The sequence below is a fragment of the Pongo pygmaeus genome, chromosome 1 (genome assembly GCF_028885625.2).
Source record: "Pongo pygmaeus isolate AG05252 chromosome 1, NHGRI_mPonPyg2-v2.0_pri, whole genome shotgun sequence".
Taxonomy (NCBI): Eukaryota; Metazoa; Chordata; class Mammalia; order Primates; family Hominidae; genus Pongo; species Pongo pygmaeus.
In genome coordinates, this window is record NC_072373.2 from 177,711,577 (window position 1) to 177,731,265 (window position 19,689).

The 19,689-nt window shown below is 44.6% G+C and overlaps 1 protein-coding gene and 1 pseudogene across 1 annotated transcript in view; both read right to left on the bottom strand.

Moving 5' to 3' along the window:
* ZYG11B (zyg-11 family member B, cell cycle regulator) overlaps window positions 1-2,690 on the bottom strand; it is a 99,655-nt gene extending 96,965 nt beyond the window's left edge. Inside the window, exon 1 of the mRNA XM_054500560.2 lies at window positions 2,397-2,690. Coding sequence (XP_054356535.2) covers window positions 2,397-2,426 — 30 coding nt within the window. The 5' untranslated portion in view covers window positions 2,427-2,690. The remainder of the gene's footprint in view (window positions 1-2,396) is intronic.
* A 16,293-nt stretch (window positions 2,691-18,983) lies between these two features.
* LOC129016735 (NADH dehydrogenase [ubiquinone] iron-sulfur protein 5-like) lies at window positions 18,984-19,402 on the bottom strand (annotated as a pseudogene).
* Window positions 19,403-19,689: the final 287 nt, after the last annotated feature.

The window sequence follows — 19,689 nt, forward strand, 5'->3', positions numbered from 1 at the left end:
TCTGAGAAATAAATTTCTGTTGCTGACAAGCTACCTAGTTTATGGTATTTTGTTACAGTAGATTGAATGGGCTAAGACAGTATCTTGCTAGCCTCACTTCCTACTACACATCTTCATTCTTGCATCCTTCCATGCTATATAAGGGTAATACTATTTCCTACAATGCATCCTAATTCCTTTCTACTTTCTTTCTTTAAAAAAAAAAAAAAAATCCCTGTGAGGGGATCCTTTCTACTTGCTACTCACATTCACAATGAGGTATTCTTCCCCTTCCCAAAATGATCTACATAAATCCTATTCAACTTTCAGGCCCAGCTCAAAGGACACTTTTGGATCCTAAATACCTCAAAGGGGAGTTCATAACTCCTCCCTCTCATACATTCATTCTCAATGGAAGGGCCCACACTTTCAAAAATCTAGCAGTGTAATGTCTTAGGCAGGATAGCTCTTTATTCTGAAAAGTATATCATCATACCTCACTCAATATCATTTTTGCACCAAAATTAAGATTCTCTGCCCAGGCGTGATGGCTCATGCCTGTAATTCTAGCACTTTGGGAGGCCAAGGTGGGAGGATGGCTTGAATCCAGGAGGTCAAGACCAGACTGGGCAACACAGCAAGACTCCATTTCTACAAAAAGTTTTACAAATTAGCGGGGCACGGTAGTCCGTGCCTGTGGTACCAGCTACCTGTGCGGCTGAGGTGGGAAGATCGCTTGACCCCAGGAGTTCAAGGCTGCAAAGAGCCATGATTGTGCCACTGCACTCCAGCCTGGGCCACAGAGCAAGATCGTCTCCAAACAACAATTCGCAAACTCACTCTTTCTGTGTAGTCCACCAGTTACCTCAAATTTCAGTTTAAGTTTATACTAGTCAGGTGGGAAATGAGACCATAAAGTGAATCATTCAAGCACCTAGCTGGCCTGGGCACTTGGAATAATAAGTAAGGCACGGTTGCTACCTAGAACTTACATTCCACAGGGAGAAACAGGTTAGCATACAATAACAGTGTGTGAAAGTGAAGGAGACAGACACAGGAAAATGATAGACTAAAAATGCAGGAGAGAGTTAGGGAAAATTCATACATTAAATAATTTTATAGTACATCACTTTTCTAAACAACAGATGGAGGGAAAAAAGAAACTGACTAACCTCCTAGGGGAACATAATTATCAGGACTTAGTTTTGCCTTATTCCTCCCAGAGACCAAAATTTAGCTTGTTGCATATGATGGAGCAATATTTTCAATAAATGTACAGCAAACCACTTATAACCCAACTCAATGAAAAAACCAACTGAAGCCTCAATCTATTTTCAAACAGAAAGAAAATTTGCAAATATAAGGTTCTCCCAACTAAAGACAGACAGGGCAAAACAAATGAACTCTTTAGAAGGTTTAAAGAGACTGTCACAACCTGCCAACCTGATTGACAGTCCTCAAATGCCCTTGGTCTCTGCCTCCAAATGAAAACAAATCATTTGTTTTAAGTAATAATAGCCAAGCTTGTAAATAAGTATTTTTAAACTTCTCCAACTGCACCTCCCCATTAAAAGATGCTCAAAATAAAAAAGAAATTCAAAACATTTTTTAGCTATTTCTGTCAAAAGACTAGATCTCTCCTGAGGTCACGGTATGCATGCTGGCCCTCACTTCATTGCTCTGTAACACGCCACCACTTCGGTTTTGCAATGACACTAGGTGAATAGGCTTCCAGGATCTCTTCAATGCCTCCAAAAACAAAAAGGAAGAAGCAAGCCTATAAATCCTTATCTGCCCGCCCTACAGCTCCCGGGAAGCAACAGTCCTCAAATTGTTCCTGCTTAGACCCCTGAAGCCCGTAGAAGGAAATGGGGACAGCTGCAACGACGAACAGAGCGAGGACATCAGATAAGGGAAGAGGAAACGTGGATGGGAGAGGACGAAGGGGAGAAGGAACACGGAGAGGAGGGGGCAGTGGAGATAAAATGGTGAAGAGGGGTGAGAAGAGCAAGGAAGAGCAGCGAAAACTAGGGAGGAAAGGGGGGAAAGTAAAAATCACATATGAGAAAAAAAGGCAAAATGATAGAGGAGAAAGGAAGGGTTAGGGTTAAAGGACAAGGAGTGGGCGACAAAGAGAATGCGAAAAAGGCTGTCACTGGGGGTGATAAAAAGGATGTCATCGGGGAGAAGGGAGATTCAGGGGGTGTCACCTAAAGGGGTTCACCGAAGCAGGTGAATGGGGGAACACGGGGAAGGAGGAGCTGAACACCGAGGGGGCGGTAACGAGGGAGAGAGGTAAAGGCAGGGAGCCCGAGGGGACACCAGAGACAGGGAGGGGCAAGACCGCAGGGGCTAACGCGACGGGCGGGGGCTAGGGTGGCGGGCGGCTGCAGCTAGGGCAGGCCTTGCTCCCTCACCATGGCTGCGCCGGCCTGGTCCTCGGGCATGCAGCCTCCGTCCTGGGTGCGGCGGCGGGCCGGACCGGAGCCCGCCCCCAGGCTGAGCCGGCGCGGAGGCTCCAGGAGGCTCCGGCGAGCGGCGGCTCCGGGCTTGGCCCAGGCCTCGGCCTCTTTCCCTCAAGCTAGAAGTGTAGCAGCAGCAGCCGCAACCGCAGCCGTAGCCGCAGCCCGAACCGGAGCGCAGACTCCGCCCCTGCGAGGACCCGCCCGGGCGCGCGAGCCCGCGCCTGGACCCGCCTCCGCTCTCAATGCGCAGACTCAGCCGAGGGGTCCCGCCCCTCAACCCGACCTCCAGCTTCTCCCCCTCCCAGGCCCTTAAAGGAGCCACACACCCCCAAATCCTAGCATCCCTTCAAAATATGGAAAGCTTTAAATATTACATCATGAAGAGAGATTAGAGCATCGCTCGCTTCGGTCACCTATAGACTCCTCTGTCATTCACCATCATTCTCTAAGATTTGGGCTTCTGGTTCACTGTCATTCATTACTACTATTGTCATAACTCTTGGTTATTTCAAAATTCGCTTAATTCTTCCAATCCTATGGCCTGTCAGATTCTTCTCTAGAGATCATTCTTGACTCAGCCTCTCACTCTCATGCTCATACGAATAATTGTAACTTCTCTACAATCTCAATTTTAATCCTCTAACTCCCATCGCAACCTTCTTCCTTTCTTTCTTTCTTTTTTTGAGATGGAGTTTCGCTCTTGTTGCCCAGGCTGGAGTGCAGTGGTGCGATCTCGGCTCACTGCAACCTCCACCTCCCGGGTTCAAGTGATTCTCCTGCTTTAGCCTCCGGAGTAGCTGGGATTACAAACACCCGGCACCACACCCGGCTAATTTTTGTATTTTTAGTAGAGACGGGGTTTCACCATGTTGGCCAGACTGGTCTTGGACTCCTGACCTCAGGTGATCCGCCTGCCTTGGCCTTCCAAAGTGCTGAGATTACAGGCGTGAGCCGCTGTGCCCGGCCACAACCTTCTTCCTTTCTAGCTCACTCTCTCTGATAATACTCCAACTCCAAAAACTTCAACTCCAAGACCCCAAATCCATTGATCCAACTACCTTTTCACTATTCCTCCCCATACTGGCCTCCTGTACTCACTTTCTTCCTGAAACAGCTTAGATTCTATCGTCCATCATGAAATGGAATCTAATAGAATCTAAGCTGTTTGGGGAAGAAAGTGAGTACATGAGGTACATGAAGCCGATTTCTTCAGTATTACCTTCATTTCTCTAGTCGTTCTCTGCCTTCTTTGTACTGACAGAACTCCAGCAATGGAGTGGGTGGAGAAAAAGCCAAAAGTGGTTGACGGACTCCCCGTAAATTTGAGATCATTATTCTTAAGGGGCCATAATGAGTGGCTACCCTACCACATTTCTCCAGTTTCACACACTCTCCCACCTTGCTACATAACTATTTCAAGTCTCCTGTCTCTTCAAACCTCTGACGCTTCCTCCCTCATCCTCATTTAGCTGATGATTTTGCTTCCAATTCACAAGAAAATCAAACAAACCAAAAAGAACATCTACAAGTTCCCAGCACCCACCATGACTTCCAGCAAACCTGTAACTCTGCTTTGATGCTCTCTCTGCCTTCCTTTCCTTACTTTAAGTGAATTATTTGTCTTCTAGCTAACGTCAGATCCTCCTCAGTTCTCAAGCATCTGTGCTAAAAGACCCAGGTTTTATTCCCAATCACAAAACTAAATTTCTGTAAAATACAATCAAAATTAATTATTAGAAAAAATTAAAATTTAAAAACAAGCATCCAAAATGCAAGCCCAGATTTTTTAAACCTGCTTAACCATTTTAAAGTGTACAGTTCAATGGTATTAAATACATTCACATTGTTGTGCAACCATCCCCATCAAGAAGTTCCAGAACTTTTTATTTTTTCTTTTATTTATTTATTTATTTATTTATTGAGACAAGTTCTTACCCTGTCACCCATCAGGAGTACAGTGGCACAATCATGGCTCACTCAGCCTCTAACTCCTGGGCTGAAGCGATCCTCCCACCTCAGCCTCCTAAGCAGCTAGGACTACAGGCACATACCACCACGCCTGGCTACCTTTTTTTTTTTTTTTTTTTTTTTGTAGAGACAAGGTCTCACTGTGTTGCCCAGGTTTGTCTCAAACTCCTAGGCTCAAGTAATCCTCCTGCCACAGACTTCTAAAGTGCTAGGATTACAGACGTGAGCCAATGTGCCAGGCCTCCAGAACTTTTTTATGTTGCAAAACTGAAAGCTTCTACTCATTAAACAATAACTCCCCATTCCTAACTTCCCCCAATCCCTGTACATCACTGTTCTGCTTTCTATCTCTATGAATTTGACTACTCTAGGCAGAATTTTTATTATTAAATCCAACACACATAACATTTTTCTGCCAAATTGTTATAAGTTTCAAAATATTAATTCTGAACTGCTGTCACAAGCTGGTGAAAAACCATTTCTAGATAGTCACTAGTCCATTGATCACACTTTGAGAAGCTCAAGTACTAGGTCTCATACCACGTCACTTTCTCAAAGACACCTATCCAGCAATTCTTCCTCTCGCCTACATTGCTATTTTTCTGCTATTACCTCTCATTGCTATAGCAACATGATTTTATTTCTTCCATCTTAAAACAATCAAACAAAAAACGCTCCCTTAAGTTGCAGTGAGCCAAGATCGTGCCACTGTATTCTAGCTTGGGCAACAGAGCGAGACTCCATCTCAAAAAAAAAAAAAAACCCTTTCTTGACTGGACTTGACCCCCCACCTACTGCCCCATTTCTCCATTCTCTTTTCTGCAAAATGCCTCACAAAGGTGGCTTGTACATGGTCTCACTCTGTTGCTTAGGCTGGAGTGCAGTGGTGCGATCTCAGCTCACTGCAACCTCAGCCTCCTGGGTTCAAGCAGTCCTCCCACTTCAGCCTCCCAAGTAGCGGGAACTACAGGCATGTGCCACCACATCCGACTCATTTTTCTATTTTTTGTAGAGATGAGGTTTCATCATGTTGTCTAGGCTGGTCTTGAACTCCTGAGCTCAAGCAATCTGCCTGACTTGGTCTCCCAAAATGCTGAAATTACAGGCATGAGCCACCTCGCCTGGCCTTGACTTCCTTTTTCTCATTTTCGGTGAGATCCTCTCTGGTTAAGCTTTTACCTCCTGCACTCCACTGAAATGCTCTTGTCAAGGTCACTAGTGGTGTCCATTTGCTGACACCAGTCAATTCTCAGTCCTCGTGTTACTTGACCTACCAACATCACTAGACACAGCTCATTACTTCCCCCCTCCTTGGCTACCATAACATTTCACCCCCTCGGGTCTTCTATCTCACTGGCTGCTCCTAGTTTCTCCTCATTTCTCTGACCTCTAAATACTGTAGTACCCCAAGGCTCAATATTTAGACTTTTTGTCTTTTCCATGTACATTCCTTGATAATCTTATCCCATCACATTACTTTAAATATTATCTATGCTGTGATAACCCCAAAATTATATCTGCCTTCTGAATTTCATACTTATATATCTAACTGCCAGATAAACATCTCCCCTTATATGTCTAATAAGCTACAATTTTTCTTAGTACTCAATAGACTTCCCCTCAAGTACCATGGGTAAGCCAATAAATACCAAAGAGAATAGGACCAACAATAGTAGCTTAGACCAATCATGATTTACTCTCCGTCTGATCTGTGAGTTACTTTCCCTAAGGACTTGCTTGTAGTGGAGGAAAATCGTCATTAAAAATTAGAGTTCTAGGCTGCGTGTGGTGGCTCAGGCCTGTAATCCCAGCATTTTAGGAGGCTGAGGTGGATGGATCATGAGGTCAGGAGATCAAGACCAGCCTGGCCAACATGGTGAAACTCCATCTCTACTAAAAATACAAAAGAAATTAGCCGGGTGTAGTGGTGCACACCTGTAGTCCCAGCTACTCGGGAAGCTGAGGCAGGAAACTCACTTGAACCCGGCAGGCGGAAGTTGCAGTGAGCCAAGATCACTCCACTGCACTCCAGCCTGGGCAACAGAGAGAGCTCCTTCTCAAAAAAAAAAAAAAAAAAAAAAAAAATTAGAGTTCTAGCCAGCCAAGGTGGTTCACACTTGTAATCCCAGCACTTTGGGAGGCCAAGGCAGGCAGATGGTTTGAGACCAAAAGTTTGAGACCAGCCTGGGCAAAATGGCAAAATCCCATCTCTACAAAAAAATACCAAAAAGTAGCTGGGCATGGTGGTAGTTTCAGCTACTCAAGAGACTGAGGTGGGAGGATCACCTGAGCCCTGGAGGTCGAGGCTGCAATGAGGCATCATCACGCCACTGCACTCCAGCCTGTGTGACAGAGTAAACCCTATCTCAAAAAATAAATAAATAAATAAGGGTTCTGCCATCAAGAAAGAATGGAGTCACAGTTGATTTGCTTGATTTGCAATCAATGAAGCACAAACAGATAAAAAATACATCCAAATTACCTACGAATTTAGTATAATACTGAAGGTAGCATTTCAAGTCAGAAAGCAAAAGGTGGAATTGTATTTGGTGTTAGAATAACTGGATAGACATCTAGAAAATTTTAACTTGGATTTATACTTCACACTATTCACCAAGACAAATTTCAAATATATCAAATATTAAAATGTAAAAAAGAAGACCGAGCATGGTGGCTCACACCTGTAATTCCAGCACTTTGGGAGGCCCAGGCAGGCAGATCACTTGAAGTTGAGTTCAAGACCACCCTGGCCAAGATGGTGAAACCCCATCTCTACTAAAAATACAAAATTAGGCCGGGCACAGTGGCTTCCAGCACTTTGAGAGGTCAAGGCAGGTGGATCACAAGGTCAGGAGTTCAAGACCAGCCTGACCTAGATGGTGAAACCCTGTCTCTATTAAAACTACAAAAATTACAGGCAGACGGCTGTAATCCCAGCTACTCGGGTGGCTGAGACAAGAGAATCGCTTGAACCTGGGCGGCAGAGATTGCAGTGAGCCGAGATCGAGCCACTGCACTCCAGCCTGGATGACCGAGTGAGACTCCGTCTCAAAAAAAAGGCCGGGCGCAGTGGCTCACGCCTGTAATCCCCAGCACTTTGGGAGGCCGAGGCGGGCGGATCACGAGGTCAGGAGATCGAGACCATCCTGGCTAACACGGTGAAACCCCGTCTCTACTAAAAATACAAAAAATTAGCCGGGCTTGGTGGCGGACGCCTGTAGTCCCAGCTACTCAGGAGGCTGAGGCAGGAGAATGGCGTGAACCCGGGAGGTGGAGCTTGCAGTGAGCCGAGATCGCGCCACTGCACTCCAGCCTGGGCAACAGAGCGAGACTCTGTCTCAAAAAAAAGTAAAAAAGAAAGAAGGAAACCATAACATACTGGAAGAAAGAATCATGGGAGAATTTTTTAGAATCTTAAAGTGAGGAAGGTCTTTTTAAGTACAAAACAAGAGCTGGGCGCGGTGGCTGACGCCTGTAATCCCAGCATTTTGGGAAGCTGAGGTGGGCACATCATGAGGTCAGGAGTTCGAGCCACCCTGGCCAACATGGCAAAACCCCATCTCTACTAAAAATACAAAAATTAGCCGGGCATGGTGGTAATCCCAGCTACTCCAGAGGCTGAGGCAGGAGAATCCCTTGAAACCGGGAGGCGGAGGTTGCAGTGAGCCAAGATTGCGCCACTGTACTCCAGCCTGGGCAAAAGAGGGAAACTCCATCTCAATAAATAAATAAATAAGTACAAAACAAAACCAAGATGCCATAACGGAAAAGATTGATAAATTCAGCTATGTAGAAATAAAAAATGTAAGGCAAAAGTCACCATAAGGAGAGTTAGATAACAAATGACTATATGTATATATATATATGCATTTCATATAGGAAAATGAATAATCTTTATATTTGTATTCAGAGCTGAAATCAGTAAGAACAAAACCCAAGGGGAAAAATGCACAAAAGATGTAAACTGATAGTTCACAGAAAAAGAAATAGAAATGGCTCTTCAATGCTCACTCTTACTTATAATAAGATAAATGCAAATTAGAATTTCTTTGAAATTACCATTTCTCATCTATCAGATTGGCAAAGATCTATGATTGATAAGATACTGTGTGGAAAGGAGGGGTGATGTTGAACAGGTATGCTCATATTTTGTTGTTGGGAGTGTAATTGGGATAACTTCTATGGAGGATAATTTAACAGTGGCATTTATAACTTGTCTAAATGCACATTCCCTTTGACCCAGCAATTTCCCTCTTTTTATTTCAGCAATTCCACTTTTAAAAGTTTAATTTATACACATGCTCAAGCCTTATTTGTAATAGCAAAAGATTGAAAACAACTTAATGTTTTATTTTTATTTTATTTATTTATAGAGACAGGGTCTCACTCTATTGCCCAGGTTGGAGTGCAGTGGCCCAATCATCATTCGCTGCATCCTTGAACTCTGGAGCTCAAGCCATCCTCCCACCTCAGCCTCCCAAGTAGCTGATACTATAGGCATGGTAGAAAAAATGAAAAAAAAATTAACTTTTTGTACAGACAGGGTCTGGTTGATGTTGTCTAGGCCGGTCTCAAACTCCTGGCTTCAAGCAATCCATCTGTCTCAGCCTTCCAAAGCACTGGGATTATGGGCATGAGCCACTGTACCTGGCTTAAATGTTTATTAATACAGACCTGGTTAAATAACAGTGTAGTTATACAATGCATAATCTACAGCTTTAAAAAAGAATGAGAAAGCTTTTTGTCTACTAATAGGGAAATAGCTTCAAAATCTACTGTTAAGTGAAAAAGCAATGCCCTAAATAGCATGTATTGCATGCTAATATTCCTGTAAGAACTGATGATAGTAATATCCGTTCATAATTGCTTATATGTGCATAAAATATTCCCAGAAGAATTTAACAGAAACTTACGTCATTTCTGCAATGAAGAAAACTGGATGGCCAGAGACAGGTAGGAGGGAGATTTTCATAGTATATAATCTTTTGTATCTTTTTATTTATTTTTTATTTATTTTTACTTTTTTGAGACAGAGTCTTGCTCTGTTGCCCAGGTTGGAGTGCAGTGACCCAATCTCTACTCACTGCAACCTCCACCTCACAGGTTCAAGTGATTCTCCTGCCACAGCCTCCCAAGTAGCTGGGACTACAGGTGCCGACCACCACACCTGGCTAATTTTTGTTTTTGTTTTTGTTTTTTGAGGCGGAGTCTCACTTTGTCACCCAGGCTGGAGCACAGTGGCACAATCTCGGCTCACTGCAACCTCTGCTTCCTGGGTTCAGGCAATTCTCCTGCCTCAGCCTCCTGAGTAGCTGGGATTATAGGCGCGTGACACCACGCCTGCCTAATTTTTGTATTTTTAGCAGAGACAGGGTTTCACCATGTTAGCCAGGCTGGTCACAAACTCCTGACCTCAAGTGATCCACCTGCCTCAGCCTCCCAAAAGGCTGGGATTACAGGTGTGAAACACCGCACCCAACCTGATTTTTTTTAAATCATGAAAATATATTACCTATTTTTAAAGTAAATCAATAATTTTAAAAGTAGTAATTTAGAGTCACTTATTCTACAAGTAAAAATAATTTTTACAATGAGGAATGGCTTTACTGATGTTCTAATTTTTTTTTTTTTTAAGACAAGGTCTTGTTCTGTCACCCTGGTTGGAATGCAGTGGCACAGTCATGGCTCACTGCAGCCTCAACCTCTTGGGCTCAAGCAATCCTCCTGTCTCAGTCTCCCGAGTACCTCAGACTACAGGCACAAACCACCATGCCTGGCTAATGTAAAAAAAAAGTTGTTGCCGGGTACAGTGGCTCAAGGCTGTATCCCAGCACTTTGGGAGGCCAAGGAGCCAGGCAGATTACTTGAGATCAGGAGTTTGAGACCAGCCTGGCCAACATGGCCCCCATCTCTACTAAATCCCATCTCTACTAAAAAATACAAAAACTAGCCAGCTGTGGTGGTGGGTGCCTGTAATCCTAGCTACTTAGGAGGCTGAGGCAGGAGAATCACTTGAATCCGGGTGGCGGAGGTTGCAGTGAGCCGAGATCGTACCACTGCACTCCAGCCTGGGCGACAGAGCAAAACTCCTTCTCAAAAAAAAAATTTTTTTTTAATGTTCTAATTTTAAAAGGGTCTGTACAGTTGTTGTTTTTTTTTTTTAATTTTTGTTGAGTTAATTAGAATCAGGGAGCTAAGATCGTGCCCCTGCACTCCAGCCTGGGTGACAGAGTGAGACCCTGTCTCAAAAAACAAACAACAACAACAAAGACTAAGGAGCACTGTACAAGGAGTCAGGATTGAATTCTAGTCCCTGGCTCTGATACTGGGGAGGTATGATTTGATGACCTTTAGGCATTTGGCACCCTGAGATGCTGGGGCCTTGGACAAATCTTTCCTCTCCCTGTGGGGATAGGGGCTAGGTTTGATCATCTGTAAAGTGTCCTGAGGGGGTAAGTGGTCAGGAGGGGTGAACTTCAAGCTCTCCACCAGTTCTAACATTCTGGCTCTGTACTTAATCTCTGTCACCCAGGCTGGAGAGCAGTGGCATGACCTCAGCTCACTGCAACCTCCACTTTCTGGGTTCAAACAATTCTTCCACCTCAGCTTCCCGAGTATCTGGGACTACAGGCATGCACCACCACGCCCGGCTAATTTTTGTCTTTTTAGTAGAGACGGGGTTTCGCCATGTTGGCCAGGCTGGTCTCGAACTCCTGGACTCAAAGGATCTGCCTGTCTCAGGCTCCTAAAGTGTTGGGATTACAGGCGTGAGCCATTGCACCTGGCCCCTAGAGTCTTGATTTATTTAGGCACCTATGACTCCAGGGTAGACAGGAAGTATCTAATATTTAACATGGGCCATAAGAATTCTGAGATATTAAGAGTATACATGGAAAGTCCTCTTGACATGAGGGCTCCAAAACCTCATAGGGGAGCTGGTAAGAACTCCTGACGATGGAATTAGAAATTATTATTGTTATTTTATTTAGAGATGGAGTCTTGCTCTGTCACCCAGGCTGGAGTGCAGTGGTGCGATCTTGGCTCACTGCAACCTCTACCTCCTGGGTTCAAACGATTCTCCTTCCTTGGTCTCTCGAGTAGCTGGGATTATAGGTGCGCGCCACCACACCTGGCTACTTTTTTTGTATTTTCAGAAGAGATGGAGTTTCACCATGTTGGCCAGGCTGATCTCAAACTCCTGACTTCAAGTGATCTGCCCACCTCAGCCTCCCAAAGTACTGAGATTACAGGCATGAGCCACCGCTCCCGGCTAATTTCTGTTTTTTTAGTAGAGATGGGGTTTCACCCTGTTGGCCAGCTTGGTCTTCAACTCCTGGCCTCAAGGGATCCACCCGCCTCAGGCTCCTAAAGTGCTGGGATTACAGGCATGAGCCACCATGCCAGCCTGGAATCAGAAATTATATCTCCAGAGAAGAAAAAGGTAGATTAAAAAGCAATTAGGTATCTTTTCAACCTATCTTGATTGAAAGGAACAACAAAATGAAAGTTTTGTACAGAAAGAAAACAAACTCCTTGGACCTATATGTATATGTATATATGTACAGTGATGTAAACCAGGCCTTTTTTTTTTTTTTTTTTTTTTTTTGAGATGAAGTCTCACTCTGTCAACCAGGCTGGAGTGGTGCAGTGGCGTAATCTCAGCTCACTGCAACGTCCACCTCCTGGGTTCAAGTGATTCTCCTGCCTCAGCCTCCCGAGTAGCTGAGACTACAGGTGCCTGCCACCACTCCCAGCTAAGTTTTGTATTTTTAGTAGAGACAGGGTGTCACCATATTGGCCATGCTGGTCTCGAACTCCTGACCTGGTGATCCGCCCGCCTTGGCCTGCCAAAGTGCTGGGATTACAGGCGTGAGCCACCGTGCCCAGCCAAACCAGTCCTGCTTATGTGACTGATTAGGCTGACGCTAAGGTCTTCAGCAAGATTACATTTTACCATGCTCTGTCTTTTCTATAAATTACAAGTCCTTCTTGTATTTTCTTTACCTTTTTTTTTTTTTTTTTTTTTTAGATAGGGTCTCATTCTGTCTCTCAGGCTGGAGTGCAATGGCATGATGACAGCCCTCACTGCAGCCTCCACTTTCCAGACCCAAATGATCATCACACTTCAGCCTCCCAAGTAGCTGGTACTACAGGCATGTGCTAACACGACCAGCTATTTTTTTTTTACTTTTTGTACAGACAGGGTCTCCCTATGTTGCCCAGGCTGGTCTTGAACTCCTGGGCTCAAGTGATTCTCCTGCCTTGGCCTCCCAAAGTGTTGGGATTACAGGCGCGAGCCACCGTGCCCAGCAATTTACTGACTTTTAATGTAAATAAGGAAGGTTAACTTCTATAGCTTGTGAGCTACATTTCAGAAAATTACAGAAATGTGCAAAACATATTTATTGTCAGAAAGAACATTAGTTTGAGAAATGTGCCTTCTATTATTCATTTACTCTATAAATGACCTCTCTAGTATTAGCTTTACCTTTTTTTTTTTTTTTTTTTTTTTGAGAGAGAGTCTCCCTCTGTACCCTAGGCTGGAGTGCAGTGGCATGATCTCAGCTCACCTCAACCTCTGCCTCCCAGGTTCAAGCAATTCTACTGCCTCAGCCTCCAGAGTAGCTGGGACTACAGGCACATGCCACCATGTCCGGCTAATTTTTGTATTTTTAGTAGAGACGGGGCTTCACCATGTTGGCCAGGCTGGTCTCGAACTCCTGACCTTAAGTGATCCACCTGCTTCAGCCTCCCACAGTGTTGGGATTACAGGCATGAGCCACCGCACCTGGCTTTTTTTCCTTTCCTCACCCCACAACACATAGTGAAATCTCTGGAGGTGGAAAGCAGTTTGGCAGTTCAGTCTGCTTTTTCTCCCTGAAGTTGCTGGTTTTAGAATAAAGCTGGCTCCAGCTTTTTCTGATTCAAACATCAAGGTGAAGAGTATTCCATAGAATATGAAATTAAAGCCCTTGGCTGGGCGCGGTGGTTCACGCCTGTAATTCTAGCACTTTGGGAGGCCAAGGCAGACGGATTGCTCAGGAGTTCGCGACCAGCCTGGACAACATGGTGAAACCCCGTCTCTACTAAAATACAAAAAAAAAAAAAAAAAAAAAAAAGGAAATTAAAGCCCTTGGACACAGAGTTTAAAACCAAGGAGGAGAGCTGAAGGTTGCCCAAACTTCTGCTGTGGTTAGGGAGAAATATGTGGCCAAGGTGGGCAAAGAACTGGCTACCAGGTGAAACATCCAAGTGTTAGGGTCATATTTTAAATCAACCATTTAAGGTTGCTATCTCTCCCTCTTCATTGCTGTCATCAACTGAATACATTCATAGAAGACCTTGACGCCTGACTCAATCTTCACTCTACTACAATAATTGCTAAAGTGTGGGCCCGACCCTTGTTCCCAGGTGAGGCTTGTTAGAAATGCAAATTATTGGGCCACCAAGACCAACTGAATCAGAAATTCTCGGTGTAAGGCCCAGTAAACTCTGTGTGTGTGTGTGTGTGTGTGTGTGTGTGTGTGATGTGTCTATGTGTGGTGTGTGTGTATGTGTGAGGGATGTGTGTGTGTGATGGGGTCTTGCTATGTAACCTAGGCTGGAGTGCAGAGACTATTCACAGGTGTGATCTCACTGCTGTCCAGCCCAGGAGTTTTGGCCTCTTTTATTTCCAACCTGGCAGTTCACTTTTCCTTAGGCAACCTGGTGGTCCTCTGCTCCTGGGAGATCACCACATTGATGTTGAATTTAGTGCAGACACCTGATTGGCATAGCACACTAGAGCCCAGAATTCCTGTGCTCAAACGATTCTCCTGCCTCTGCCTCCCAAGTAACTGGGACTACAGGTGCATGCCACTGCATCCGGCTAAACTATATTTTAATATGCCTTCCAAGTGATTCTGACTCACACTAAAGTTTGAGAGCAACTGGGCTCTCAATCCTACATCAATCCTACAATCCTACAACAACTTGGGTGACTTGAACATCCACCTCAATGACCCATCCAGCTCTCCGGCCTCTCTGCTCCTTGACATCCTCGAATCTAATGAGTCTCCCTTTCACTTCAGCCACCCACTCCCATGGATGTGCCCTAAACCTTGTCAAACTAAAAATTATTTCATGTCTAAAGTCTGAAAACATTCTACATACTCATCACAATCTTTATCTTTGGACCCTCTCTCTCTCTTTTTTTTTTTTAGACAGAGTCTCGCTGTAGCCCAGGCTAGAGAGCAGTGGCATGATCTGTGCTCACTACACCCTCTGCCTCCCAGGTTCAAGCGATTCTCCTGTCTCAGCCTCCCAAGTAGCTGGGACCACAGGTGTGCACCACCACACCTGGTTAATTTTTGTATTTTTAGCAGAGATGGGGTTTCTCTGTGTTGGCCAGGCTGGCTCTAGACATTTTCAACCCCAGGACAATACCCTCATAGTAATACAGTATTCAGGATAAGTGAAAGGTATAGCTTTTCTTTTAAAAGCAAAGGAAAAGCTATTGTGAAAGTGGAGAAGTGAAAGGTAAATTCTCAGGCAGATTAATGTTAAGAAAGAGTATACACATCAGAGTTGTGAGAAGTGATTACCATAAAATTATTCGTGCTTGTGTACCCCATTGAAAATCTTCATGACCCTCCAGGAGGATGGGGTCCCCTGTTTGAAGCCTGAGCTTACAGCATTGCTCTTCTTTCCTCACGGGTCACTCTGGCGCAAGTCTTTATAATTCACATGCCATAAAAAACTCAATATTTTAAAGTGTACAATTCAGTGGCCCCTGGTAACCACTAATCTACACTCTATTTCTGTGGATTTGCCTATTCTGGAGATATATATATATATATATATATATATATATATATATATATATTCAGGACAGGAGCTCGCTCTGTCACCTAGGCTGGAGTGCACTGGCATGACAAGGGCTCACTGCAGCCTCGACCTCCTGGGCTCAGGTGATCCTCCCGCTTCAGTGTCTTGAGTAGCTGGGTCTACTAGTTGTGCAGCACTAGCTAGTTTTTTGTGTTTTTTGCAGAGACAAGATTTCATCATGTTTCCCAGGCTGGTCTTGAACTCCTGGGCTCAAGAGATCCTCCTGCCTGGGCCTCCCAAAATGCTGGGATTAGCGCAGGGCCGATTCTGGATATTTAATATTAATGAAATTATACAATATGTTGCCTTTTGTATCTGCCTTCTTTCATTTAGCATTATATTTTAAAGATTCATTCATGTTGCAGTATGTATCAGAACTTCACTCCATTTTATAGCTAATATTCCATTGTATGGGAGTATCACATTTTGTTTATTCATTCATTAGATGATGGACATTTGGGGTGTTTCCAATTTTGGCTACTATGGATAATGCTGCTATGAACGTTGGTGGACAAGTTTTTATGTGAATATTTACCTTCATTTCTCTTGGATATACACCTAGGAGTGGAATTGCTGGGTCAGGTGGTAACTCTAAGTTATTTATTTTTTTTTGAGACAGAGTCTCGCTTTGTAGCCCAGGCTGGAGTGCAGTGGCACAATCTCAGCTCACTACGACCTCTGCCTCCCGGGTTCAAGTGACTCTACTGCCTTAGCCTCTTGAGTAGCTGGGATTACAGGTGTGTACCACCACACCCAGGTAATTTTTGTATTTTTAGTAGAGACAGGGTTTCACCATGTTGGTCAGGCTGGTCTCAAACTCCTGACCTTGTGATACGCCCACCTCGGCCTCCCAAAATACTGGGATTACAGGTGTCAGCCACCATGCCCTGCCAACTCTAACTTTTTAGTGAACTGCTAAACTGTTTTTCAAGACAGCTGTACCATTTTGCATTCCCACTAGCAGTGTCTGAGAGTTCCAATTTCTCCACATCCTCATCAACACTTGTTATTATTCATCTTCTTTGTTACAGTAATCCCAGTGGGTGCAAAGTAGTATCTCATTGTGGTTTTAATTTGCATTTTCCTAACGAGTAATAATGTTGAGCATCTTTCAATGTGCTTTAAAGCTCTCTCAAGGCTCAAACCTTCAAATGATTCTCCTGCCTCAGCCTCCCGAGTAGCTGGGACTATAGGCATGTGCCACCACGCTCAGTTAATTTTTGTATTTTTAGTAGAGATGGGGTTTCACCATATTGGCCAGGATGGTCTCGATATCTTGACTTTGTGATCCTCCTGCCTCAGCCTCCCAAAGTGCTTGGATTACAGGCATGAGCCATGACGCCCGGCCTCAGGAATTTTCAATGGTTCTACAACTCCTATAGAATAAGGGCCCTTTTTTTTTTTTTTTTTTTTTTTGAGGCAGTTTCCCTCTTGTCACCCAGGCTGGAGTGCAGTGGCGCAATCTCGGCTCACTGCAACCTCCGCCTCCCAGGTTCAAGCGATTCTCCTGCCTCAGCCTCCAGAGTAGCTGGGATTACAGGCACCTGCTATTGCGCCTGGCTTAATTTTATTATTTGTAGTAGAGATGGGGTTTCACCATCTTGGCTAAAAATTAGCACCCAGCTAATTTTTTATATTTTAGTAGAGACAGGGTTTCATTGTGTTGCCCAGGCTGGTCTTGAACTCCTGAGCTCAGGCAGTCCACCCACCTTGGCCTCCCAAAGTGCTAGGATTACAGGTGTGAGCCACTGTGCCTGGCCAAGGGCCACACTCTTAATTTGACAATTGAGGCACTTTTCCATCTGGCCTGTCTCTATGTTTTGAGCATCAACACTTTCACTCCATGTCTTCTGGCTCTGCTCTAGCTATACTGTATTACTCGTAGCTCTTGGAATATATAGTGCTACTTTAAGCCTTTGTGTATTTGCTCATGGCTTTCTTTCCACCAGGAAACCCTTTCTTGCTTTCTTCAAATGTGCCTTCCACTTGCATTTACTACTAGATGAGGCATCTCCTCCTCACAGCCTTTCCTGATCACCCTTCCATAATGAGGTTAATTGTCTTTCATGAGCTTGCCTCAGAAGAGTCTACTCTGCTGGGATTGTGCCTTTTGTTTGCCTTCCCAAATAGGCTGTGAGCTCCTCTGGAGCATTGACTGGATTTGATTTATCTCTTTCTTTTTTTTTCTTTTTTTTTTTTTGAGACGGAGTCTTGCTCTGTCACCCAGGTTGGAGTCCAGCGGTGCGATCTCGGCTCACTGCAAGCTCCGCCTCCCGGATTCACACCATTCTCCTGCCTCAGCCTCCTGAGTAGCTGGGATTACAGGCGCCCGCTACCACGCCCGGCTAGATTTATCTCTCTCTTTAGGGCCCAGAACATGGCCCGACTGGAAGGAATAAATTTCATGGTATCCTGTTGTCCCTCAAATGCCCTCTGGCTCAAGTGCTAAGAACCTTTTCATTTCCTCAAGAGAAGGCAAAGCCAGCTTACCTTTAGGCATCTTAACCCAGACCTCAGACAGAAAACCTTCCAGTTGCAAGAGTATGTAATAGTTAAGACATTTTAAAAAGGAGCAATAAGGTAATATTTTACTCCTTAATATTAATCCATTTTATTTCATCTCATCAACTATGGGCACTGGATTACCTTTCTTATTGTCAATATTTGTTATGCCTTATTATGGGCAGACACCTTCACTTTTATGTAATTATCTTATTGGAGGGGTGACATAGAGTACAGTACTTGTTAGGAGCATGGACTCTACAGCAAGCCATTCTGCCTGGGTTTCACTCCCAGCTCCACATTTACTAGCCATGTGATCTTAGAGAATTTATGTGATACATCTGTGTGTCTGTTTCTTTTTTTTTTTTTTTAGATGGAGTCTCACTCTGTCTCCCAGGCTGTAGTGCAGTGGCACGATCTCGGCTCACTGCAACCTCAACCTCCTAGGTTCAAGCAATTCTCCTGCCTCAGCCTCCAGAGTAGCTGGGATTACAGGCGCCTGCCATTGCAGGCTAATTTTATTATTTGTAGTAGAGATGGGGTTTCACCATCTTGGCCAGGCTGATCTTGAACTCCTGACCTCATGATCCATCTGCCTCGGCCTCCCAAAGTGCTGGGATTACAGGCATGAGCCACCACGCCTGGCCGTGTCTGTTTCTTTACCTATAAAATTGGCATGATAATCTTACTTAACTGATAGCGTCTAGCAGATTAACTGAGTTACTATATATTTATACTATTACATATAGAAGGCTCTTAAAATAGGACCTGGCAAGGCCAGCCACAGTGGCTTAGTCATATAATTCCAGAACTTGGGAGGCCAAGGAGGGTGGATTACTTGAGGCCAGGAGTTCGAGACCAGCCTGACCAATAGGGCCAAACCCCATCTCTACTAAAAATACAAAAATTAGCCAGGCGTTGTGGTGCACACTTGTAGTCCCAGCTACCCGGGAGGCTGAGGCAGGAGAATTGCTTGTGCCCCCGAGGCAGAGGTTGCAGTGAGCAGAGATCGCGCCACTGCACTCCAACCTGGGTGACAGAGCAAGACTCTGTCTCAAAAAATAAAAAAAAAGAAAGAAAAAAATAGGACTTGGCAAGATATAACTGTTATATAAGTATTGGCTATTATTATAAAATCCTCCTGCAAATCCTGCAAGCTAGACATTATTTTTTTGGGAGGTGGGGAATGGAGCAATCCTTTATTTTTACACACTTTGACAAGGAGGTTTTCTGTAAACAACCTTTCCAGTGGAGAACAGAGAACAGGAAAATCAGCCTCCAGACATCAGCAGCTGCTCTGTTCAGGGCCAAGGCTCCCCATTGCCCACATGGTGAGGTGAAGGGGTGTACTTCCCTTCCTTTATCAGCTTATCCCGCTGCTTCCTAATGGTACTCAGATGTCTCATCGTTTTCTGCTGAAGTATACACTCTACAAAATCATCATATTCTATCTTGCAGTCTTTCTCTGCCTGGATACTAACGATTCCATGTGCACATTCTATCCATTCTTTTTGAAAAGCCTGGCATCGAGCAGGAATCTTGTAGGGCTGTTCAGCACTTTGGATTGTCCACCATCAATCTATGTTAAGGCTGAACCTTTTCAGCGCATCCAAGAAAGGCATGGCGATCCAATGCTCATGCCCTTGTCTCTTTTCTGGCCCCCACCCCCTTTTTTTTTTTTTTTTTTTTTTCTGAGACAGAGTTGAGTCTCGCTCTGTTACCCAGGCTAGAGTGCAGGGGCATGATCTTGGCTCACCACAACCTCTGCCTCCTGGGTTCAAGCGATTCTCCTGCCTCAGCCTCCCGAGTAGCTGGGACTACAGGTGTGTGCCACCATGCCCGGCTAATTTTTGTATTTTTAGTAGAGACGGGGTTTGGCCATTTTGGCCAGGCTGGTCTCAAACTCCTG